Source organism: Danio aesculapii, chromosome 8 (genome assembly GCF_903798145.1).
Source record: "Danio aesculapii chromosome 8, fDanAes4.1, whole genome shotgun sequence".
Lineage (NCBI taxonomy): Eukaryota > Metazoa > Chordata > Actinopteri > Cypriniformes > Danionidae > Danio > Danio aesculapii.
The window spans coordinates 38,264,987-38,292,251 of NC_079442.1; the positions used below are offsets into that span (position 1 = coordinate 38,264,987).

Here is a 27,265-nt window from a genome sequence, read left to right on the forward strand (position 1 = left end):
AGTTAAAGCGGACACTTCTTAGCCAAATCACAATTTACACTAATAAGCACAACCACATCAATAGAGCTGAATCTGCAGCTTTAGAATAAACCCCAGTGAAGCTGCTATGTGTTAACAGAGCTGCACTGCCTCTGCCTTCTTGGCTGTGAACTGCCTTTGATTCATGTCTTTCATTGTGTGGGTGAGTTCTTGACCTCAGAGGCTGATTTTTTGGAATCATTGCATGTCAAATGTCCCATCTGCCTCTCCAGTGGCTTAAACGTTACAAATCTGTTTCTGGAAACCAATAATAGCCTGTCCCTTTCCTAAACCTCCATGTCCTCCCTCAGCTTTCTAATTTCAACTGGCAAGGTACAAATCACTGCTCTGAGACACAATACAGCTGCGGCTTGGCACAGAGCAAGCCTGGGATGGAGATGGATGTTTTCCTGAGGCTATGTCCTCATGCCATGCCCTCTCTTTGCGGACAAGATGGTATGTTCGGTCCCAAACTCAAGTCACTTCTGGGTCGACCCGTGGGAGTGCTGACCTCTTCTAGCACACCAATGAGAGTGTTCAGAAGCTTTATAACGTGACCTCTCGCCTCAAGATTAGCCTTCTTCTAAATGTCCAGTGGAACAGAGTCAGCATGAGTAGCAACTTTTATTAAGGCTTGTTTTTCAGTATGTTGATGTACTTGACCAATCGCAATGCTCCAACCGCTTTCTCGCTGGCCATCACGTTTTCGGTATCAGTTTTGAGTTACTCCCATATCAATTTGTAATGTAATAGTATTTATACAGTGCATTTATTTTTGTATGGCCACACCCAAAGCGCTTCACAATAATGATGGTTTGTCTCTCCACACCTCCATCAGTGTGCAGCATCCACTTGAATGATGCGACGGCAGCCACAGGACAGTGCACTTACCACACACCAGCTATTGGTGGAGTGGAGAGACAGTGGTAGAGTCAATTCGGTGGATGGGGAGGCCAGGATAGTAAGGACCGATGGTGGAAATTTAGCCAGGACACTGGGGTTATACCCCTACTCTTCACGAGAAGTGCCATGGGACTTTAAATGACCGCAGAGGGTCAGATTCTCAGTTTAACGTCTCATCCGAAAGATGACTCTCACTGACCGTATTGTGTCCCCATTCAGCATACTGGGCCATTAGCGCCCCTGCTGGCCTCACTAACACCACTTCCATTCTAATTTGTGCACTCCCCATGCAGGGAAATGGTGAATAATTTCTGTATAAATTATGTTTTCTCTATTATGTTTCTCTAACATGCCTGGTAAGTCTAGCTGTTCGGTTTGTCTGAGAAAATGGTATGCAGTGATAAAGCACAGAACATCTGTGTTATGATTGGCCAGATCACCTGTCAATCAAACAGCTGAGAAGGGTCACTTCCAGGGCTTGACATTAACTTTTTTGATCACCAGCCACTGTGGCTAGTAGATTTCCAACATTACTAGCCACTCGCCTTTTTTAGTAGCCACAATTTTATTGTTGGGAAAATATATTTTATATGCATAAATTTGACTTTGGCATGCTAAAACTACTTGATTTAGATTTTGTGTTATGTCCACATGCCTCCTCCTTCATTTCACTTTTTGTATGTGTTGTGTATTAGCTTGCTCAGTCTCGCATTGCAAATAGTTTTTATTTCACATGACTTTTTAAGGCTCAAAATTGAGGATTTACTACACTATGTATCTGTCTTGGCTAAAGGTTCCAGGTCACCAGTTAACCACATAAATGGGGAATTATTCTCATATTAGAGCAATGTTATTGTAAAAAAAATTCTAATTGAACAATATTAGTAAAAATACTTGTAAGCAAAAGAAAGCAGGTAAAAAAACATACCGAGTGTGATCATGAAAGGATGATCACACGCACACGGTTAATGTTAGGCCTGTTAATAATCTGTTGAAAGAAAAATTAAAGTGTAAGCAGAGTCTATCTTGAGCTTTTATTTAAAGCTTGAGCTGTGGGTCCATGATCATCACTTTTTGTCCAGTCTATTTCAAAGAAAACCAAACGCACCAGTTGCGTTTCCTCTACGCACGGTTGCTTCGCGCAAGTAAACGGGAGCACGTGTGCTTTTTAACAGTCGCGCGCATCACATCACCTGTGCGCACGAGTGATCATCCTCTCATTCAGTATTTATCTCGATTAGAAGATCACATTTGTACAAATATTGCGCCATCTTTATTATCGAGCCCTGCTTTTATATAAACTACAATTTAAAAATGATTTCCAACCAGCCAAAGTGGCTAGTGGGAGTGTCTGTCTAACCCACCACAGCTGAAATCTACCCGCATTTGGCGGGTGTTAATGTCAAGCCCTGGTCACTCCAATTGAAATGGAATATTGGGACAGGGCTTGAATTGAATTTTTATTTGATAGATTTTAAACAAACTGTACAAAAATACAAGTTTCCATACATTTTAAAATAAAATCGTTGAGGATAAAAACACAGTAAAACCCTGGGCTTGTTTCCATTGTGGTCCTTGCTGTCATGGCTGCAAAGTACAGTCCCTGCATAAAACAAACAGTGCCTCCACATTTTAAAACAGGAACAAAATTATTCACAATAAAATAACTAAAAAAACATCATCATCCACCATGCAAACTATCATCATCAAAAAACCATGTTTTGATCGCTTTTTTGAACCTCCTTAACTCTTATTTCCAATCGATTTTGGTAATTAATTCCACATTATTGCTCATGTGTATAAGAACATATTTTTCGTCACTGAACTTATAAATTTAAATAAACAAATATTAAAAGGGGTCAGCTGGCATTTCTGTGTGGAGTTTCATGTTCTCCCCGGGTTTCCTCCGGGTGCTCCGGTTTCCCCCACAGTCTAAAGACATGTGCTATAGGTGAGTTGAGTAAACTAGATTGGCTGTAGTGTATCTGTGTGAATGAGTGTGTATGAGTGTTTCCCAGTACTGGGTTGCAGCTGGAAGGGCATACGCTGTGTAAAACATATGCTGGATAAGTTGGCGGTTCATTCCACTGTGACAACCCCTGATGGATAAAGGGACTAAGCCGAAGAAAAATAAATGAAATGTTAAAAGCCCAACACCTAGTACTAGATACTATGTGAATGCTGTTACCTCACTATTTGAAAATAGTTTACCCAATAACTAGGAACCACATTATTAAACATTTTATGTATCATTCCCAGTTTTAAAAAACATACTCTTTTATTAAGAGTTAACATAACTAATTATTTAAAAAACTCTGTGTAAATGTGCTCTAGGATGAATTTTTTTAATTATTCGTACTGATTTATTTTGTGCCTTTCGCAATTTTTCCTTCATACTCTGTGAGCAGCTACTATACCAAAGTGAAGCAGCATTATCAAAGTGGGGTTGAATCAAAGTGAAAAAATCTTGTGTGCATCCTAGCAAACTAATGGTAAGGGGACGTGGTTAAGAAGCCCCAAGCAAATGGTCTTTAATTGAAGATTACCAAAACAGTTTTATTTTTTTCCAGTGGATTAACTTCATACATTCATTTATTTTATTTTCGGCTTAGTCCCTTTATTAATCAGGGGTCACCACAACGGAATGAACCGCCAACTAATCCAGCATACTTTATGTTTTACACAGTGGATGCCCTTCCAGCTGCAACCCATCACTGGGAAACACCATACACTCTCATTCACACACATACACTACGGACAATTTAGCTTACCCAATACACCTATAGTGCATTTCTTTGAACTGTGGGGGAAACCAGAGCACCCGGAGGAAGCCCACGCCAACATGGGGAGAACATGCAAACCCCACACGGATCAATTATTCACTTTAAGAAATAACAAAATAAACATTGTAAGTTTTGAATTCCAGCGGATTTTAAAACAGGAAATCAGTTCCACTTTTAAGATCAATTAAACTTAGAGCAACCAAACAAGCCAAGAATTTTTCTCAAATGTTCTCATGTTTCCAGATATCTGACGCTTATCTATATCTGAGCTCTCACCCCAGGTGCCACCTCCACACACTGAACCTGAAAGCTAGCCTTAGTCCCCTGAGGGGGTGAGACAGTCCTCCACACACCCTGCTGGAGAGAACGCAAGAAAGAAAGAGTCATATAGAAAAGTCAGGTTTTTGTGAAAGCTGAGATGAAAGGGACTCCGGCTGAAGGCAGAGAGAGAGAGAGAAAGAGAAAGAGAGAGAGAAAGAGAGAGAGAGGGAAAGAGGGCGGACAGATCTAAATGGAGAAAAAGCTGAGCTGTGCAACGGTCCTCCACCATGACTCCAGTCTTTACCACCGTGTTTCCTGCATTCTGCATTGAGAATCTAAATAAAACTAAATAAAATGCAGTGCTGACCGAGGGCAATCTCTGCAGTTTGGGTAAGTCTCGTGTAGACCGCTAGCTTAAAGCCACTGGCGGGAAGATTTAGCAGGTTTTTTCACACAGATTTCTTACGTCAATTTCATGTACCGAACCACATTTATAACAAGTAAAATTGTTAGTCATTTTTAGTTTATCATTTAAAGTTTATTTTGCGATACTTTAGATCTAAAAAAAATACTGTACTCTTTGTAAATTTTACTCAAACAATGTAGCACTGAATTAAGCCTTTTTATTAAAGTGTATGCTTTGTATAAAAATATTTAAGCAAAACATTCGATTTTCTATTACAATCAATATGATAATGAAGAATTCCAACTCAGGCTCATTCTGAAAATGTACCACAGTATACATTTCTGGAGAGCTCCAAATACGTCCCAGGAGCTACTTTTTTGCAGTTTTTGTTTCCGTGAATCCATCAGAGCCTGCTGTGTACACTTTTTCAGATTTAAAATTTCTCTTGCTGTTCTCACATAAATCCATCAGAGGCCACTGTCGACCGAATGACTGACTGACTGACTGATCGATTGACTGACCCACCCTGCATCGTACTATGATAATCCAGCCGCGAGTTATGTCATGGACCCTTTTCACAAGCCTGTTATGACACATTTAATGGTCATCAGCATCTTAAATCCTTGAAAGTTTTTAATATTTAGATTTTTTTTATAATTATGAACATTTATATGTATTTATGTATGTAGTATATCATCTTTGCTTAAAATGACAAAAAACGAATTACCGCTTGTGCGAGGCATTTCTAGTGCAGCGTCTATGGCAGTGTTTCCCAACCCTGTTCCTGGAGGCACACCAACAGTACATATTTTGGATGTCTCCCTTTTCTGACCCATTAACTTCAGGTGTTGGAGTCTCTTCTGATGTTATGATAAGTTGATTCAGGTGTGTTTGATTAGGGAGAGGTTGAAAATGTGTACTGTTGGTGTGCCTTCAGGAACAGGGTTGGGAAACACTGGTCTATGGGGCAGGACAGCAAATTTGACATTATTCTCTCCTCTGGTTGCCGTCATCAGTCTCACACATTTTTTTTTCTTTTTTCTGAAAGTCTTTATAACATCATTGTGAAGTTTTTCTTTTATTTTTTCAGCAAATAGGATTGTAAAAAAATAATTTGTTGTATTCTCCCATTCATTGCGTTCTAAGTTTTCACATGACGACTTCCTCTACGGACAAACCCGGAAATGTGAAAAGGGTCTACTGTTTAGGAAACGCACCCCAGATAGGTAAACTTACTTTTATTTTGATTACATTTAAACCCCAGATTTAACCAAATTTTTGAGTTTGTGCATATTTTACTTAAATTTGGGTTGAAACAACCCATCTTTTTTAAAGCACAGTATTAGAAAGCTGAGAAGGTTTAATCCTTCTATTATATTGATTTCCTCAAAGTAAACATAACCAACACAAAAGATACCTTTTAGTTCATTTCTACAAATTTCGAATATAAAAAATCTAATTTAACTTTAAATTTACTAATTACTTCATCACACACAGATCTTCATGTGTATTAGTGTGTGTTGCGTTTCCTCCAAGTTTGTCTCTGACCCAAAGGGTTGTGCTGAAATGTTTATTGACGCTGTTTTCAGCCCTGTGGGAAATTTGGACTCAAGGAATTAATTTCCCTTTTCCTGACTATAATCCTTTAGAATTTGGGCTTTAAATCTTCACGTAAGCACAAATCCGGAGAGAGTCGCACAGAGAGTGTGTTTGTGTGTGAGACATGAGAGCCACTAAAAGCCTCCAGACATGTACATCTCTGACCGTTTAACCTTTCTTTTTTTCCTGTCCCTCTCTTTTAAAGCCTATAGTGTAAGTGTAAGTGTAAGTGTAAGTTTTTTGTACTTCATAAACAGTCTCTAAACTATTATCTGCTTAAATCTCTAATGCACTTTGCATATTTGTATTAGTGTGGAAGTAGTTGTGAGTTTAGGGGGATGGTGGGTGTTTGTGTCCACATGTTGTGGTCCAAACTGTGGTGTAATGACCTCAGGCTTGTGGGGCTGGACTGGTAGGCACTTCACTGCAGTCAAGCACACAGCCTGCCACACACACACGCACACGCACACACACGTACAGTTATACAGTCAGCTGAGCTAAGGGAGAGTTGATGTGTTCGCTGAAGAGAGTTCTTTCTTTCTCCTGCAGGAACAGCGCAGGAATGGACCCTACAATGGAGTATGTCAAGGTAAGGCTTCATTTTTGTTTACCGTTATCAATATGGAGTTGTGGTAAAAAGCCGGTGGCGAAGCATGAGGTAATAATGCTGAATGTTGTAGAAGACAAGAGATGATCATAGGACAACCCTTGACTCTGAGATATTCAATACTATTTAGCTCAAGGAGTTTTGAAATTGTAGAGTCTTTAAGAGGGACAGAAACGTCAGGTGTGATGGATGTTGAAGGCTTTTGAGACTTTTGTAAACACACGTTTTGCATCGCATACTTGGATTTCCGTCAGATATATATGTGTGCAGCAGTCAGTGGGAGTGATTATCTTTGTTTTATAAACATTTGCATTTCCTGATGTTTTGTTTGGAATGATTAGAGTTAAGCGGATTGCAGAAATAATACTTTCTTGCATTTCTCATGTGGTTTAGCGCATGTACGCTTTCTCTCCTTGGCCTGTCTAGCATATGATTGTTAACAATATTGTTTTATTATGTCAGCAGTCATGGATGAAGTATATAAATCAAGCACTTGAGTAATCTTAGTTAAATTTTACTCCAGTATGCGAATAAAGTCTTAAAGTTTTAAAGTGTTTTGAAGTATTATAATGAATCAATTAGTAATTCATTGACTCTTTTATTGGAGACTTGCTCTTACCAGATCATTTTAATCAATGAGCCATGAACAGAAGACTCACTATGGACAAATCATTTGAATCAGTTAGTCATTAACAGAAAAATCCCTATGGACAGATCACTTTAGTCAGTGAACATTAGACTCACTAGAAATAAGCCCTTTGAATCAGTGAGCCATAAACTGTAGACTTGCTATGGATAGATAATTTGAATCATTTAGTCTTTTACAACAGACTCACTCTGAATATATCATTTGAATCAGTGAGCCATGATGAGATCATTTGAATCATGTATTCATTAACAGTAGACTTGTTCTGAACAGATAATTTGAATCAATGAGCCATGAACAGTAGACTCAATAAGAACAGATTATTTCAACCAGTGAGCCATGAATAACAGTATTTTCACTAAGAACAGATAATTTGAATCAGTGAGTCATGAACAGTAGACTCAGTAAGAACTGATCATTTGAATCAGCGCGCTATGAACAGTAGACACACTGATCATTTGAATCAGTGAGCCATGAACTGTAGACTCACCAAGAACAGATCATTTGAATCAGTAATCTATGAACAGTAGACTCGCTAAGAACAGATCATTTGATGCAGTGAGTCATGAACAGTAGATTCACTAAGAACAGATCATTTGAATCAGTTAGCCATGAACTGTAGGCTCACTAAGAACAGATCGATTGAATCAGTGAGTCATGAACAGTAGACTCACTAAGAACAGTTCATTTGAATCAGTGAGTCATGAACAGTAGACTCACTAAGAACAGATCATTTGAATCAGTGAGTCATGTACAGTAGACTCACTAAGAACAGATCAGTTGAATCAGTAAGCCATGAACTGTAGACTCATGAAGAACAGATAATCTTAATGAGTAAGCCATAAACTGTAGACTCACTAAATCAGATCATTTAAATCAGTGAGCCATAAACTGTAGACTCACTAAGAACAGATCATTTGAATCAGTAAGCCATGAACTGTAGGCTCACTAAGAACAGATCATTTGAATCAGTGATTAATGAACAGTAGACTCGCTCTGAACAGATTATTTAAATCAGTTGCTGACTCAGATGCAATCGGATCTGTAAATTCATAAATGAATCATTCCAGCTGAATCAATGATTTGTGAGGTGAAAATTGATTTGTGAACCAACAGGTTAACTGAAAAGATTCAGCTTGTTCATGAATCACTGTCACGTCTCTGGGCAGGTGACAATTTTTCCAGTGAAAAATGTAGCGAAGTAAAAGTGTCCTTAACTAAAAATACACAGATAAAGTAGGGAAGCTGCGCACAAAGTAATGCATGGTTAAATGTAACACAGAGTTTTAAGGTATTTGCTCAGGGTTAACCATGGCGTGCTTCCAAGGTTTTCACCCCAGTGTCAGCAGACGTCTTCCTGCCAATTATTGAAACATTTCAGCGAAATTTGGATGAGAAACCAGTTTTTCAGCATAAAAGTATTTTTTTCATACACTATTTTTTTTTTTATAAAAAAAAGTATGTGTGTAAAATCTTATATTGCTGTGATAACCGTCTTCTAGGCTAATAGATGAAACCATTTTGCAAGATGTAAGAAACACACAGTGACTGCTAGCTAGTTTTGAGGAAAACGTGACACAGCGGGGTTAGTTGTAACAGGGTGTTACAATTAAGCCACACATTGTTGGACACCAATTAAACCAACAAAAAGATTTTTTTTTTAATTGTGAGTGTAACATTGAGAACTTTTAAAATGAAAATGTTTTTAACTAGAAAATACTTTTTTAATTGAAAAAAAATATTTTATTGCTAATAATGCAAATAAATGCATTGTAAAATAATGGATAATAATGAAAATAAATCCAAATGTGTTTATCCAATAAACAAATAAATACATAAACATACTGTGCTATGTAGAATAAAAAAAGAAATGAGCCAACAACTGAGGAAATATAGCTACTATATTAAACTGAATTTAAATGAATTGTGTGAAATCTGCCTTTAAATGCATGTGTTACAATTAACCCTCTATCTGTTACAACTTGTCCCGCAGGTGGGGTAAATAGTAAAATTTTTACTCCTGGCGTCTTTGGCAATACTGCACAGAAACCATAGGTCTGCGATCATAGTTCCAGTGCTCATTTGTAGGAGAGGCTTGTGTGTTGTTGGTAAAAATATGTAGTTTGTCTAACCCCATTACTTTGTTCATCATTTGACCAAAGCCAAAAAGTGTTACTTTGCGCCCCACTCTCCACTACATATATTTTACACCACAGTTTGTCAGGAATGACAGCGTCGCAAAACCTCAGACGTCAGACGTGTGTAACTTTAAAGCCAGAGATCTTTCATAAACCACAGGAAACTCCACAGCCAAAATTTTGCGATAAAGATCAGACAATCTGTGCGTTTCCTACTGTGCGAGAGCCCCTCTGGACACATCCTCAATTAAACCGCCACAATTATCAGGAGGAAATGAGCTGCTGATGTTTCAAGGCTCTGCAAGCAAAGCATGTAGCTTCAATTACAACATCGAGAGAAACAAATGACAAATTTGACTTTGCCAGCAGAGCAAGGCTTTATTTCCTTCATCCAGCCTTTATGAAAGCTCTCCATCACACAAAGCGGCCGTATTAAAGCGCCCACGACTCTGATGAGAGATACGGCCTGGCATATATATCTGAGTGAGTGTTTCCACTGTGATCAGCTGAATTGAGTCTGCTGTCACCACATACACAGCTCTGTCAGTCTGCTGAGAAACCATCCGTCAGCCTTTCACTCATCTGGAGGTGCAGCAGCAGCTCTCTGTGAAGAACAAACTTTACCTCACACTGACAGCAGAGCAGAGCAAACACACAGTCAACAGCAGCTGGACTGTGACAGTGCAGCAGTACTGAACATACAGTATACAGTCACAAAGTCAGAAAATATAACAAGCTGACAAAAACATGCTGGTGTCATATTCACCTCAAAGTCCACTCTAAAATAAATAAAAAGGAAATTATATATTCGAAAAGATTAAAGACAATGTTATTAGTCCTCCTCTGAACAATTATTCTTTTTCAAAAAATATATATATTTGTTGTGTTGTTTAACAGACAAGATTTTTTCCACACATTTTAAAAATCGGCGATTCATTTCACTGTGGTGACTCCAGATTAATAAAGGGACTAAGCCGACACGAAAATATATATATATATACACATATATATATTTACACACATATATATATATATATATATATATATATATATATATATATATATATATATATATATATATACACATACATATATACATACATATACATACATACATATACATACATACATATACATACATACATACATACATACATATATATATATATATATATATACATATATATATATATATATATATATATATATATTTACTAGTTAAACTTATTAACCCAGTTAAGCATTTAAATGTCACTTTAAGCTGTATAGAAGTGTCTTGAAAAATATCTAGTCAATCATTGTTTACTGTCATCATGGCAAAGATAAAATAAATCAGTTATTAGAAATGAGTTATTAAAACTATTATGTTTACAAATGTGTTGAAAAAAATCTCTCTGTTAAACAGAAATTGGTAAAAAAATAAATAAATAAACAGGGGGCTAATAATAAATCAACTGTATATATATTAAATGAATGTCTTCATACAAGGTCATAAAATAACCGTCATAACCGAATTATGACTCGCATTTACACTTTAATGAGACCAATAAACCAACTCTAAAATTATTTTTATTACATTATGTATTTTGTCCGTACAAGATCTTTAAGGGTTAGATGGGACAATATCCTTGATTGTCATAAGATATTTTTCTCCCTTTTTTCTTTTGGATTGAAATATGATGCAGTCATTCATGAGATTCATCCTCCAGTCAGAAAGAGCCATAAGAAAACTAGATAGGAGATGACATAACATATCCCGAGGGGAATAACATAGCTATGAAATGTTTCAATCAAGATGAATTGCATACACTGGCTCTTTATTCTCTATATTAGAAAGCTCTCTCAGAAGTGTCTCCCTGTTTAATGTGTGGCCATCTATGAGCAAGCATCAATAGCTGAAACAAATCCCTACTCTACAGTCTTTCAGTTAACACCCTTACAAACTCAATCCAGAGTCTTCATCACACCTGTGTGTGTTTGGGTGTCTGTGTCCAGGTTTTGGCTATAGATTTAGTACTGTAAGTCATCCTCCTTTTCTGCCTTTGGATGAATGAAGTTGGACCTCAGTTTGGCCTCTTCAAGCGGTGTTGAGTTTCTAGGGTTGTGTTTAACACACACCTGCGTCTCTACATGTCTAGTGTCTGAGTAGCAGATGTTTCTCGTGCAGATCTGTGCTCAGGTTTAATCCATCAGACGGAAAAAAACACACAGTCAGTCTAAATTAGCTTATTATCTTATAGAATTCACTAGACTGGATATAAATGAAGATGATATTTAGAGTTGGGTTACATAGACTGCAGTTATAATTGAAATTAGACTCAAATAGACCCTTCAGATAATCCATGAATATGAAACACTCGAATACCCTGTCAGTAAAGTATAGTGCAGATATAGTGGGAATGATTGTCTGCTATAATGTTAATGTTGTTTTCGTCTGTTTACATAGATGAAAATGGGCACTTTGTAAATGCACAGTACGAGCTTATAGCCACATTATATTGTTATAATAACATGATATTTGCCTTCAGTGATTTCCTGAAGATAAATGCCAAAAAATAACACAACTGGAATAAGTACAGCAGTCGCCATCTCATATGAAGCAAGAGATCGCAATGACATATGATGACGTGTGTAGGTGTTGTAGGTGTATTTCTTAGGGGTAAACTTCACACTCTGTTTCAAGGGCCAAAGGGAAGGAGAAAGGGGTCGGGGTATAAAACCTCAGTTAAGAACTCGGACTCAAACTACTTAGATGGACTCAAATAGTAATGATAAATTTCAATATCATTAGTTATTATACATGAATTATTATTTACTGTGTAACAGCATTAAGGAAAGATACATGCATTTTTGTAAATGTTCAAATCGTGACTTTTCCTTGCAATTCTGAGTTTATTTTATATATTTATATTAATATATTAGTATATTTATATTTTCTCTTCATAATTTAGGGAGGAAACTATCTAACATATCATATGAACATAATATACTGTAATTATTAAAAATCTGGGTTTTATATTTTAAAGCTTGCTTTGTTCTTAGATCTTTCTCACCATTCTGATTTGATAAAAATAAATCACAGATTCTAATTTCATTTAACAATAATTCTAACTTTTTTTCTCAGAATTGTGTAGGCATTTATAGGTTTATAGACAGACAGACAGACAGACAGACAGACAGACAGACAGACAGACAGACAGACAGACAGACAGACAGACAGACAGACAGACAGTTGAAGTCAGAATTATTAGCCCCCCTGTTTATTTTTTCCCCCAATTTCTGTTTAACGGAGAGCAGATTTTTGTCAACACATTTCTAAACATAATAGATTTAATAGCTCATTTCTAATAACTGATTTATTTTATCTTTGCCATAAGAAAAAATATTATCAGACATACTGTGAAAATTTCCTTACTCTGTTTAACATCATTTGGGAAATATATAAAAAAGAAAAAAAATTCAAAGGGGGGCTAATAATTCAGACTTCCACTGTGTGTGTGTGTATGTATACATACATACACACATAAAACACCTCTAAGAAGACAAATAATAATTTTGCAACCCTAGCTGGCAACTGGGAGTAAAAAAAAGTCAGAATCGTTAAATAAACTTTTAAATAATGTTGCTATTACGTATTTAGTTTGAAATATTTTTTAGTTTGATATAAAAAAGAAACATAGTTACTTTATTCACCTTATTCTCTGTGTACGAGCGGGTGCAGCCATTTGAATCTTTTTGGTTTGAGACTTCCGGTCTCATTTACTTCCATTCATTTTTAGATGTTAAAAACATCTTGTTACGCTTCTTGATGTTACAAACTGATATTTTTTTATTATATTATTCTACTTTGTCTGTATTGTCATGCAAACACTTTTTTAGAGCAAGTAGTTTGACCGTTTTCTGCCGTTATTATTCCTAGTCATTTCTCCTATAGGCAGCTGAATCGGAAGTTCTAAAACAATCGCAAAAAAAAGAGCGCACTTCCGCATTGAAGAATAAGGTCAATACAATAAATTGTTCAACCATTAACCAATGACAAAAGATGGCTACTTTTAGAGACAAAAAAAGAGAAGTATAACATATCTATCACCTTAAAATGATACTTGAGAAAGGTCAGTCTATAATCTATTGCTGATGTGGAGGAAAACATCTCTTGTACAGCAGCGGGTTTAATCTCTCTGTCTCTCGTTCATCATTTGATGGGCTAGTTTTGCGTGCCACCAGTGTGTTTTCAACACAATTTTCTTGCCTTGACAGACTCAACCTATTACTCTTGACGACCTGTTAGCTGAGGAATGTTTTTTTCAAAGTTAACAGGAAGCCAACCATCAAAAATATGGGATAATTATTTTGCAAGACTTCATGTGCTGATATCACTTCCTGAAGTCAGATGACCTGTGTGGGTTTTAATGTGTCGTTACTGTTTGTTCTTAGGGGACAGAAGAGTCGAGTTTTGATCTACTTTAGCTTTGATGTAACCCTAGGACAATAAACTAAATACCTATAGAAAGCCATCAGGACAACTGAGGACAAATCATTTATCCATATTCAGTGTCAAGCTATGATGACATGATTTATTCAGCATCAAGCTTTTATTCTTTTACTTGCGTGTGAAGCAGAAACTGGCAACTCTCTGCTGTGAAACTGGAGCTGTTATCATCAAAGACGATCTGAGGGGTGGAAATTGTTTGGATGACTTAATGCTTAAAAATATACAATTTTTCAAGGGTGGGAGTCAAATCTGCCTCCTTGGGGATCTGCGGATATGATTCATGAATCACACACTCTTTTTGAAATTCATACATAGGAATAAATTTGATGTTCTAAAATAAAAATCAGTGCCAGAAGGTACATTACAGATAATTTTACACGGATATTAAAAATCATCAACATTGGGATGACTGAGATGGACTGAAACGTGAAAATATATGTTTAGTAAAAAAAAAAGTTAAAGTTAAAGATAAAGATAAATACTGGGGGGGGGGGAATACTTGCAGTAGCAGTTCTAGCAGGAATCAGAAACAAAAAGCAGTTTACAGCTTGACATCAACAAGGATGGGCATGCATTTCTGATACAAGTATTTCAAATACAAAATAGTATTTTGTCATTTGTATTTGATAGGGTCGATGAAAATAGGTTAATGTTTGTATCAAAATACTTTAGTGTCTTGTATTTTTGTATTTTTAAAATACTGTAAAACACTTTGTAAGAAGTCTACGTGATGACATTATACAAAATGTGGCCTTTAATAGTGCTGTTTTCTCAGTTATTTGCCAAGACTTGAGAAGACTAGAAAATGGATTAATATTGAAGAAGTTGGTCAATGCTTGGAGTATAGATGAAAATTATGCATCAGATATAAGGAAAATAACAAACAAATAGCAGGGGTAGATTTGGGAGCTAGTCAAAATAAGACAGGAAAATAAGACAAACAACAAAGTCCTACAGTGGCGATACAAGACTTCAAATGCCCTTTATACGTAGTAAATTATAAACATAGTTAATCAGAATGAGACAAAAGTATTAAATAATACTCCAGTCTACAGATGGTCAAAAACTCCCAACTCAGGTTTTATGGCAGCAAAAACAGATAGCTTACATTTTTTTGAGATATCATGTTTTAAACTGTGTTTTGAAGAGTACAACTGCAGAAAATATTATTTATGGAAATCACTAAAACTGGAGATTTTAGTAGTTTGCAGAAATCGTGTTTTTACATTGAGCATTGAAGATGTCAATTGCAAAAAAAAAAAAACAAGATTTATTGAACAAATTATGTGAACAGAAATTTTAAATAACCTATTCATATATCACCCTTTTAAAATTTAAGACTGTTATGAGATGGTGGCAATTTTCACAATCGATATAGAACTACATTCCAACTCATTATCTGCATTAAATTTTTACAATGATTAAAGAGATCATCTTCAAGACAAGACTTAATGAAATTTGTACAAAATCTATACTAAAATCAAAGAGGTTTTTTATGAATACCTGCTCATGTACTGTTGAGGAGAATGAGTTGCAGAGAAACGCTGTTGTTATCAAACATTGTTTACTTCACTAAATTAGTTTAATGGTGAAGGGATTGACCGAATATGTCCACTGACAGGAGTTTGTGAAGAAATGTCATGCTCCCTTGTAAAAGTATTTTGTAGTATTTTCAAAATACAGTATTTTATTTTGATGCTTGTTGTGGCTGTTGTATCTTGTAGTTTATTTTGAAACACTAAAATTGAGGTATTTGATATTTTATTTTAAAATAGATTTCAATGTATTTTTGCCCAACCCTGAACATCAACATATTAAAGTATTAAAAAAATCCAATCTGATCTGAAAAATGCATATTATACCATAGAGAACTTTTTGAAGAAGAACCAAACAGAAGTCTGAATATTATGAGGACAATATATTATTTATAATTAGAGGTGTAACAGATCACGGTTGATCCGTGATTCGTACGGATCACAAACCACAGTTTGGAACACATGTGACCTGTAGATTAGGCTAATTCATTCTTTTTAACTTGTAGATTAATCCTAAATTTGTATCAGTCACAGAGAGATCTCCTCTCGCATCATTCAAAACACATGTATGAAAGCATTTGCTTTCCTGTAAAATATAATGACGACAGAAGAAGTAGTGGTAGATTATTCGGGATGTGGTTTCTTCGGTTATTAAAGGTGTTTTCTGTCACTACTTGTTTAACCTGCATTAATGCATTCAGTGTAAGCTGCACGATTAATCATTAAAAGATCAAGATCTCAACAAGTACGCAACATAAATTATAAATGATGGTAATTTGCGTATGTTTAATATTTCTTTGGATCACTGCATTCAAATCTGAAAGCGCAAAAATTAAGAGATAACAGTTTATAGTTTAGATAAAACCACTGATGTTTATGTGTAAAGATTAAAATCATCATCATATGCATTTAACTTGATGCTCAAAAGTGAAAGTGCTAGGTAGAAATTACATGATTTAACCAATAGGTGACAAAAACCAGCCATAAAAAATATGCCACTGAATAATTCTTCAAAAATGACACATCTAGCAGTGAAAAATGAAGTTTTATGAGTGAATAAATGAATCATTTATTGAAAATGAGACAAAAAATAAATATGGATTGTAAAAATGATAATGTTAGATTTATACAATTAGCATCATCAGCAACAGTAGTAGAAACAGTGAATTTTTCACAATACTGAATATTTTACTATATAATTTTATTCAGCGGATTATTTCTTCATTTTATTTTTAATAAAATTACAGGTTCTAAGTTCTGTTTGTTAAAATCAAAAGTTTCTGTTTTTGTAATATAAATGGAAAGCAAATTACATTAGTCTCCTCCCCTTTTTGGCTGATATGAAATGTGGTACGATCCATGACAAAAAAATCATAATGTGATCCGAACGGTGAGATTTGTGATCCGTTACACCACTAGTAATAATTCATATTATTACATGAATATATTGTGCCCTAATTGTATTATTATTATAGTACACTAAAGCTTTTATTTTGTTCTTGTAATGTTTGTTCTTTTTTAACATCTCATTAAATTGCAAATAAATGTTAATAATTACTATCAAATTTACAGTTCTGAAGGATACGACATAAAAACACTGAATAATTTGGATGATAAGAAGTGAAACAACACATTTCTTTCAGCATCAAATCATACACACACATGTGCATGTACACATAGTTTGTATTTTTCACTCTTGATGGTCTGATGGTGAACACACACGCACACACACAGTTCCTCAGTAAGCTGCTAAGCTCTCATGAAAGAGCTTTACAGGAACAATGAAGCCCTGTTCTCTCTGTGGGATCTGCTGCCCCGAGAGCCCACAGAAAGACCTCTTTAACAGGCCTGTACCCTCTCTGAACACACTCCAGCCAGAACACAACCGAGAACACAGACAGACCCAAGAAGGATCATTCAGAGGCCTTTTCCGGCCCTCAAACGATGAGAGAGACACGAAACATGAGGACACTGACAGAGCCACCCCTACTGTTAGAGTATCAGCACTGCTTGATGTTTCATACACACATACACTAGCTGATGCTTGCGGAGGAAGAAAAGTGATAAAGATGCCAGTCAACTAACTGTATTTTTCTGTTCTGTTTGCTTTTGAAAACACTGTTAGTTGTATGTGTATCTGAAATGTATAACTAAACGTACCCTGTTAGTAACATATTTCAGATTCAGAAAAAATGTTGGCTGAGGCACATATTTCCAATGAGCCTGGGGTGGAAATATTAGGTCTGTTATGGTTAATGAACAAACCGTATAAATTTCAGTAACATTTCACAAATTCCGCAAGTCTAAATAGTGTTAATATATATGAAGTGTTTTTTGTGTATTACTTTAAATATATTTAGTGTTTTTATTTACATTTATATTCTCATTTAGCAAATGCTTTGTGACTTAAAAATTGAGGCATTCAGTGATTTAACAAGAAGAAGCAATACACACAAGAAGTGCTAATTATACAAACAAACTGTTAGTGCTCAGAGAATTAAGTGCTAGAGTAAGGAGGGGGAAGTGTTTTGTTTATAGAGAGAAGAGTGTTTCTACTGGTGGTTTGTCAAGCCCACTCACCTGTGTGAAGCACACTTCATAAATGCACATTTTTAATATAGATATAAAGTGACTGTAAGAAAGTGTCAGGTGCAAATGCGCATGTGCAAGTGTCTGTTAGGGTGCTTTCACATTTGTGGTTTGGATCATTTGGTCCGGACCAAGGGCAACAAATGATACAGAGTAGCCTTTTTCTGCCGTTTTGGGTCTTTTTCACACCACACTGCTTTAGTCTGAACCATTTGAAAAGAACCAAAATGCAGTCATGTGGCAAAATCCACATCACTTATTGGCCAGATGCTATTGAACATATTTTCTAAACTGCTTTTCGATTGGTCAGAATAAACCTGCTTGAAAATGCCAATGGAAATCCTGCAAGTAAACAAATCAGCAGAGCCAAAATGACGCTGTCTACTATACTATACTATAAACTATACATTTCGAGAATGAAGCACGGCTGCAGCTGGAAAACAATGTTTTAATGCATTGCAAACAGCAAAGGCGCAACGCAAGTCACTTCAGGAGGAGGCTTGAATTAATTTAGCTAAACTGCAACATGGTCATCTTCCGGAAATAATACCAGTGATCCATCAGGTAATGTTTTTCCCTCTCTCTCTGTTTAAAATTGATGGTAAAGTGCTTTATATTTTTCCTCCACACCCCATAAGATGGGACAGGCGCAGTACTTTTTGCGGTTGGGTCTGTTTTAGTTTGGATCATGTTCTCACCACAAACAGACCACTTCAGGGTTTGTTTGAAAGCATACCGTGACCACCTCTTCAAGGAGTCTCGGTACGCTTTTCTGGTCCACTTTTGGTGCGCACTCCAGTGCAATTGCTACATTCACACCTGCCCAAAACAAACTCCAGTGCGATTCAACCAAACTAAATAAGGCAGTCGTGAAAACACCCTAAAAGTGCCAGAGAGATGAAATTGTGTGTTTTCTACAGGTGTTTTTTCAAGCCCACTCACTTGTGTGTGGCACACTTGCATTAATTGCATAATATTTTGAGGTTGTTGTGTGGTGGGGAGGGGCAGAGTCTCTTAGTTTTGTTCACAGGGGTTCAGATGATCATGAAAGTGATGGGATTTTAGTTGTCCTTTAATTGATATTAGTGAATCAGCAGTCTGTGTGGGAATGGAAAGATCATTCCATAAGTGAGGAACATTGAGTGAAAAGGTTTTGGAAAGTTACTTATAGAATCTCTGTGATGGTACCACAAGGCGGCGCTCACTCACTGACCAGAGGCTCCTGGAGGGGATGTAGACCTTCAGGAGCAGGTGGAGGTAAGAGGGTGCAGTGCCAGTGGCTGTCCTGTAAGCAAACATCAATGATTTGAAATGATTCGAGCCTTGTCCGGTAAGCAATGCAAAGAGATATTTGTAACTTTTTATGATTATAACAATTTTATTTGCCTTTATTAATATAATTAAATATAATATTTATGTTTTTTTATTTATTTTAATTTAACATTTTATTTTTAACAAGGCTTTTACCGCACTATTTTACATTGTCCCATGCACTAGTTATTTAAAAACAAAGTAATACTTTATAAAGTAATTCAATAAATCTGTTATTGAACAATACAGTCCAAAAGCTTTACCTGTTAAATTTAATGTCAGTCAACCTCCACTAAACAGCGAGCATTACTACATTACAGTACAGAATCTTTCATTAACAAACATAATACAAAAAAAGAACAGTAATTCCCTGCATTTAAATTTAGATGAAATGATTACAGTACATGCAGTATGACTACAAGTTTAAGTACATTTTTGTTAGCAACTTCACTTTTTCATACAATTTTTCCATTCCCTAAAATAATCAGTTCCTTAAAAAAAAAGGAAATGGTTCTCCTATGCCATCAGAAATAAATACTCCATTAAATCTTTCTATTTTAAGTGTGTTAGCATGTTAACCCTAAAAAAGTTACAACTTATTGTTTTGCGTTTATATAACCTGACGCATGCATTGTCGTGTATCCAGATTTTTCATTAAGTCTTAAATGAAATGGCATGTGGTGAATTCCCTGCAGGTAAAGCTCCAGTTTTTATAACAAAGCTTTGGCTTGTGTTCCAGAGCCTAATGCGCTGATATTAAAGGCAGTATTTTTAGATCTTTACCTCAGGAGACACTGTAGTAAAATCTTGTCCTCAGGCATCGCTTGACTGTCGCTGGTCAGTGTTGATCACGTTCATGTGTGATTTCTATATGGCTGTGAACCTGAAATAAAAATTATTATACATTAGTGAGCCATTTACAGATTACACAGAGAAAAGAAAGCCAAATTACTTACCAAGCCAAATGAACAGGAAGGTGATTTGTGCATCTAGATGTTTACCTGAACATCAGTTGAGGATCTCTATGGAGAACCATGAGGAAAGCATCTGTTTAACAACAGCTCACTGTGATTATTACTGAGACACAACACCCTCTAGTGTTCATTACTATGCACTGCAGCACACCGTGTGTTATCTAAGAGACTGAAGTTTGAATCCACACAAGTGTCACAAAATATTAGTGAATATATTAATAAAAATCATATTAAAATAGAAAAGTATAAATAGAATGTATTTATTTATATATATATATATATATATATATATATATATATATATATATATATATACATATATATATATATATATATATATATATATATATATATATATATATATATATATATATAAATATTATAAAATAAAAATAAAATATTAATTACATTCTAAATAATAAAATAATTTTCCCAGTGATGGGTTGCGGCTGGAAGGGCATCCGCTGCATAAAACATGTGCTGGATAAGTTGGCGGTACATTCCGCTGTGGCGACCCTGGATTAATAAAGGGACTAAGCCGAAAAGAAAATGAATGAATGAAGGAATAATAAAATAATGAAAAAATACATACAATATATTAATCTAGATGATTTTCTAATATTGCAATATAATCTAAGAAACTCAATGGGAAGGGAAAACTCCTTAAAAGTTATTTTAAAAGTGGATAGTCTAAACTACAACTCTTCTGAAAAGAAAAAACAGTGTATATATTAATAAAACGCATTATAATATATACAAGAAAAAAATTTGAATGTATATTAAGAAGACAAATAGTATTAAATCGATAAAATAATACATATTAAAATGCTAAATTTGTAATAAAAATTGTAATAATTAAAAATGTATAGTATATAATGAAAATGAAAATAAATCAATGAAAATAAAAACTCTTAAAAGTTTGGTTAAATGATGGTTGGAAAGTCTAAACTCACATAATCACATAAAAAAAAATCACATAATCAGTGCATATAACATTCATATAAAAATACATGATAAATAAATTCTATATATATATATATATAGTAAAATAAATAAAATATAGTAATATAATAATAATAATAATAATAATAATAATATATATATATATATTTATATATATATATATAAAATAAAAAAGAGAAGTAATATTGAATGAATAAAACACTAAATGTTAGAATGAATATTAATACAAATAGAATAAGGAAAAATAACTCCTAAATGTTTTAATAAGTGGATGAAATCTAAACTCTGTGACTGCTGTCACTGTTGGGCTCACTAGACAAATGTATTCCTCGCATAGTTCATCCTACATTTTCTTTTCTTTTAAAAGATTGATTTTCTACAGTTTTTAATTACTTAAATCAAGTGAGCTATTAGCTCCAACAGCCTTACATTTTTTATAAATAATTTCTGCAATCATTTTATTGTCATTTTTGTTAGTTTGTTTTTGCCTACCCAGAAAAACATAAATAAACAACCTCTTTAACTACTGAACTACAGTCTCCAGCAGAAGTGAGGTCAGGCATGTATTTAAGGTTTATTTTTTACTCTCCTGCACAAAAACATCACGCTGACTCTTTCTTTAGCAGACTGTGGAAAAGCAGATTTGCTCGCAGGCTTTTGCTGGTTTTATTGAGTGTAATGAGGTAGTTTAGAGCTCACTTTCAGGGAGAACATTCCAGTGCTGGGCCGAGGGTGCAGAGCCAGCCAAAGCATAATGCTTTTGTTTACATCTTATGAGCAATCTGGGAGAAACGGAACAATTCTGCTGATTTGCACATCCAATTGTTTGCATCCAAGAATGATGCTGGAGTGTGCTGGACTTCCTAATGATCAACTAAGAGAAGTTTTTCACTTTCTACACATTAACTTTTGTTGGTCATTTAGACTAATACACAATGTTCACAGTGAAAATCAAAGACACCAAACGACCAAACAGTGTGATATTGAAGACATATTTTATGTTCAACACTACTTTAAATGTGTCATCACTAAGTGGTGATTTGAACTCTTTGCACAGACGATCAGGTGCTCTTGTGTCCACTGAAGCAAAGACCCAGTGTGGGTTATTGTCAAATCATGCTAGAGAACATGATTATTGGCTATGATTATTTTTATGGAAACTATGGAGTTTTCCAGCTCAAGTGTTGCTGTCATTAATGCAAAGGTGGATTAAAAACAAATGCTAAGATTCTCTGAAAAATATTCATTTGAATTCATTAGAATTCTGCTGTTTTAAAATAATTATGCTAAAAAAATTAAATGTAATATAAAAAAGGGAAATAAGCATTTTCACACACTGTCAAGGCCCTTATTATTATGATTATTATGATTATTATTATTAGATTTATAACTCAAACTGCTATGCTGCAAAAATTATGATGATGATGATAATTCTGTTATTTTACATTTTTTTCAGACAGTTGGGGTGCTGGAAAATAAATGCAAAATAACACCCATTAAATTACAGAAATGTAGCCTACCATAAAATAACGGATCTTAATTTACAGAAATTTACCGTAACAGCGGATGTTATTTTACTTTATTTTGACACCGCAGCTGCCGAAAAAAAAAAACCCATTAAATAACAGCCGTTAAATTCCAGAAATTTAGCCTACCGTAAAATAACTAATGTTAAATTACAGAAATTAAGCCTACTGTAAAATAACTAATGGTAAATTACAGAAATTTATCGTAATTGAAAAAAAAATACAGGAAATTTCTGTAATTTAACAGACATTATTTAACTTTTTTTATTGGACACCCCAGCTGGCGGAAAAAAAGTTAAATAACAGCTGGTAATTTACAGAAATTTTGGCTACCATAAAATAACGGATGCTAAATCACAGCAATTTACTGTAATAAAAAAAAATTCAGGAAATTTCTGTAATTTAACGGACATTATTTAACTTTTTTTATTGGACACCCCAGCTGCCGGAAAAAAAAAATGTTGAATAACAGCTGGTAATTTACAGAAATTTTGGCTACCGTAAAATAGCGGATGCTAAATCACAGCAATAATACTGTAATATTTACTGTAATAAATTTCTGTAATTTAACATCTGTTATTTTTTGTTTTTTTTCCAACACACCAGCTGCCAGGAAAAATATCAAATAACAGCCGTTAAATAATAGAAATTTAGTGTACCGTAAAATGATGCATGTTAAATTACAGACATTTTCCATAATTCAAAATTATTGTTGTTATTTTACTGTAGATTTTCTATATTTTCTTGAGCTTATACAATTTTATATGAAACTGTACATAAATATTGTGGAAAGTTACATAAAATTCACAAAATTTTGAACAGTGCTATAATTCAAATAATCAGTCATAAATGCAAAACAGTGTTTTAATCATTTATTCATGAAAAATGAGAATGACTGCAACAAAATTCAACTGGAAAAGTAAAGTTTGTACCCAAACTTTATGGTGGCTTGAGAAAGACTAGTCTGAAAGTTGGAAGAAGTTTTAAAGTTTAAATAATTGAAGTAGATTTTAAGAAGTTTGAAACAGTTGGCATAGATATCTTTGAGTTATATATAACTTAAACTGCTAATATAATTGATAATAACTGTAATAAAATAGACAAAAGCATTTTCACCAAACGTAACCAAGACGACGCTGCCACAGATTATAAATTAAACTCAATCTGTTAGTGTGCTGTTATAACAATTATTAAAATAAAAAATAAATAAAAAATATATCATATTTATTTTTTAAAGTGTTACAAACAACACACACACAGACTAACCTCACACCTCACACTCTATGCGCTCTTGTTCAGTGTGGTGAAATGGTCTGGCAACAAGAATTCTCCTCTGTCTTCTAAAAGCACTGGTTCCCCCAATGCTTCTTTTCACTCACTGACTCTTTTCTTCAGGGCTGGGTGTTTCGGTCCCTGGAAATGACACAACTCATAATGCTGTTAACAAATCGGTTAATCAAGAGAAAGCCCCCATCAGCCCCCTCAACAAAAGCCCCTCCAGTTCCCAAAGTAGCCGCAATAACACTAAGTGCCGTTAGTATTTGACTAAGAGACAGAGTAGTCCTGTTATTCAAACCCCAGTGGGAGAAGCAAGTGAATTTAGCGGTCTGGGACCCTTCAGGCTCAGCCGGACCCTCCTCTCAGGGTCAGGACAGTCCCAGCTGGGGGACTGACTGTGCTTTTATATATAAGCCCCCTGCTGATGGTGAACCCCCTGCTGGAGCTGAGACAGACACAGAGCTGTCACACAGCATCACCACAGCCTGGAAAACACTGCAGAAGTCCTCCACAGGAGATGCGCTGTCCTGTCTGCCCAGATTAATTTCAAATGTCATTAGTGATAAACAGCGCTCTCTCGTATCACTGAATTGCTTGATATCAGATTGTCTCCCAGCATGCTCTGCTTTACTGGCAATGTGCACTGGCAGCTTTGTTCTGTTTCGGTGTAAACTGAATATGAGACTCTTATAAAACAGGAACGTGAGTTTACACAATGTTGCAGATTTTGGTTACACCATTGGCTCGATTCCACCAAGCAGTTCAGTTGAGTTCATCTTTCTTCACAATGTAGATTGTGTCAAACAGCTTAACATAGATGAAGACAAAAGAGTAAAAGCCATAATGCTTCAAACTGTGGAGCATTCCAGCAATTTTTTCTCAGTGCAGCTCCAAAATAATAAATAACTGCCATAAACTTTGCCATTATCATTCAAATCACTAGGATTTACACATTTGTCACCAATAGATTATTCATTCTAAATTGAATACAACATCTAATATGATCACTTATACTTGTGTATATACTGTATATTACAGAATTACTAGCTTGATCTCATGAGGAAACATAACTACTAACAAAACATAGATGGTGTAGTGCAAGTGAAATATTTTGTAATATAAGAGTTCGCCTCACAGCAAGAACGTCACTGGGTCGAGCCTCAGCTCAGTTGGCGTTTTTGTGTGGAGTTTGCATGTTCTTCCTGCTTTCCCGTGGGTTTCCTCCGGGTGCTCCGGTTTCCCCCACAAGTCCAAAGACATGCGGGACAGGTGAATTGGGTAGGCTAAATTGTCCGTAGTGTTTGTGGGTGAATTAGTGTGTGTGGATGTTTCCCAGAGATGGGTTGTGGCTGGAAGGGCATCCGCTGCGTAAAAACGTGCTGGATAAGTTGGCGGTTCATTCCACTGTGGCGACCCCAGATTAATAAAGGGACTAAGCCGAAAATGAATGAATGATTAAGAGTTCGATCATTCTTCGTTTTGATGAGAAATTTGATCCATAAGTTTATCTGTCATTTGGAGAATTCTCAGAATAGCATTTTAAAGTTATTGATAAATCCTAGGCTTACTGAGGTGCGTTTTCAGTCACCTTTAATGAAATATTGGCATAACTGTCTTTTTTAAGGTATATAGTGTGGTTTGTATTGTTTTGTTCGTTTGTCTTTTGTACGATTCGACCTATTTTGTGGAATAAAGAAAATTAATTAATTATTTTACGTATTGTCAGAAAAGTGGATAATTCATAACATTTCATTTGCACAAAAACGTTGGCCCCCAAACCTAAAAATGTAGAAATAAGATGTACACATTTATATGAATTAACCAACACAATCTCACGGCAATTCGTAACTTTGATTTAGTGGCTAATTTGTATGAATTTGTACGATGTACAATTTAGTGCGATTTGCTCATCCCCCAATGACGGTTGGGTTTAGGGGTGGGGTTAGGTGCCACGCCTCCTTTTTAAAATTGTACAATTTCATACGACTGAACTCGTACGAACTTGCACGAATTTGCCACTAAACTGACAAAACATAAAATACTTACGTTTTCTTGTGAGATCAGGCTGGAATTAACCAATAGATTAAAGAGTTACGAATTGATGCGAGTTTGCATTGAAAGCACAGGTAAGAATAAGTCATCTTTACATGAAAAATGATGGCAAATCATTTACCAACATTTTTTACTTTTACTCCTTTTATTTTTTATATTACTTTTACAAACATTCTTTAAACATTATAGCAATCACTTCACATTTAATAACATTTATTTAATTGACCCATCTGACCTATATATGTGTGTATATAATTCCCTAGATTCTGTTAATTGGCCAACAGAACACAAATAATGACAGAAAAATCTTCAAATGGTTAAATTTCATCTTCACTGCATCACTAATTATATTTTAATATAGAAATGTGAGATTTTTTAAGAGGAAACGTAAGGATTTTAAGAAATATAATCAGAGTATCTTTCTCATCTATTTTCTGTCAAGCTGTTTTTGAGGAAAGGGGGGTTTGCTGTGTGTGGCGCTCATGCAGATGGCTGAACTCTGATTGGCTGAGAGCCGTATCACATGGAGTTTAGCAGGGCTCCTTACATGGGCTGCCCGGGGGTGAGAGCAACAGCATGGAGCAGCATATGCACTGCTGAGTGCAAAAAAACACATGCACACACACACACACACTTGAGCAGAGAGAGTTCACACACACGCATACAGACAGACGCCGGGCAGCTAACATGCTCTCATTGATGGGAGATAGAAGGCAGTAAGTTTTGAAGACTGAAGCTTGTGAGAGTGTTTTCACTGAGACCAGAGAGATGTCCGAGAGATGCAATATTTTAAGGACCATCACGGCAGCTTTGTGCTGTTTCTATCAGAAGAGCTCCGTTATTGGAGCTAAGGTAAGTGGAAGCTTCCTAAAAAAAAAAAAAAAAAAATCACATCTGGGTGTATTTATGCCTTTTAGTAGCATCTAAACCACAAGTGAAATGTATTATATACTTATTTTAACTCTTTATATCTTAACAACTGTATATTTTACTGTTAATTTACACAAATGTGAAACAATTTATGTAAAATATACAGTATTTATAAAGCGTAACGTGTTAGAACTACATACACTCTTAAAAATATTGGGTTGTTGTAACACTTTAGCTCAAATATGGACAAATATTTGATAACTATTTTCAACTAAATGGTAATTACACTTAATATGACATTTTTTTGTTCACAT

The 27,265-nt window shown here is 35.1% G+C and overlaps 1 protein-coding gene across 4 annotated transcripts in view; it reads left to right on the top strand.

The window, feature by feature from the left end:
- The window catches only part of bcar3 (BCAR3 adaptor protein, NSP family member), a 133,508-nt gene that overhangs the window by 62,442 nt on the left and 43,801 nt on the right, over positions 1 to 27,265 (top strand). For 3 of the 4 annotated variants that reach the window (XM_056463905.1, XM_056463904.1, XM_056463906.1), the window contains one exon: positions 6,520 to 6,559. In XM_056463905.1, the coding sequence (XP_056319880.1) occupies positions 6,520 to 6,559 (40 nt within the window). Of the gene's footprint in view, positions 1 to 6,519; positions 6,560 to 26,706; positions 26,934 to 27,265 lie in introns of those variants that run through there. The other variant, XM_056463907.1, reaches the window with a different exon arrangement.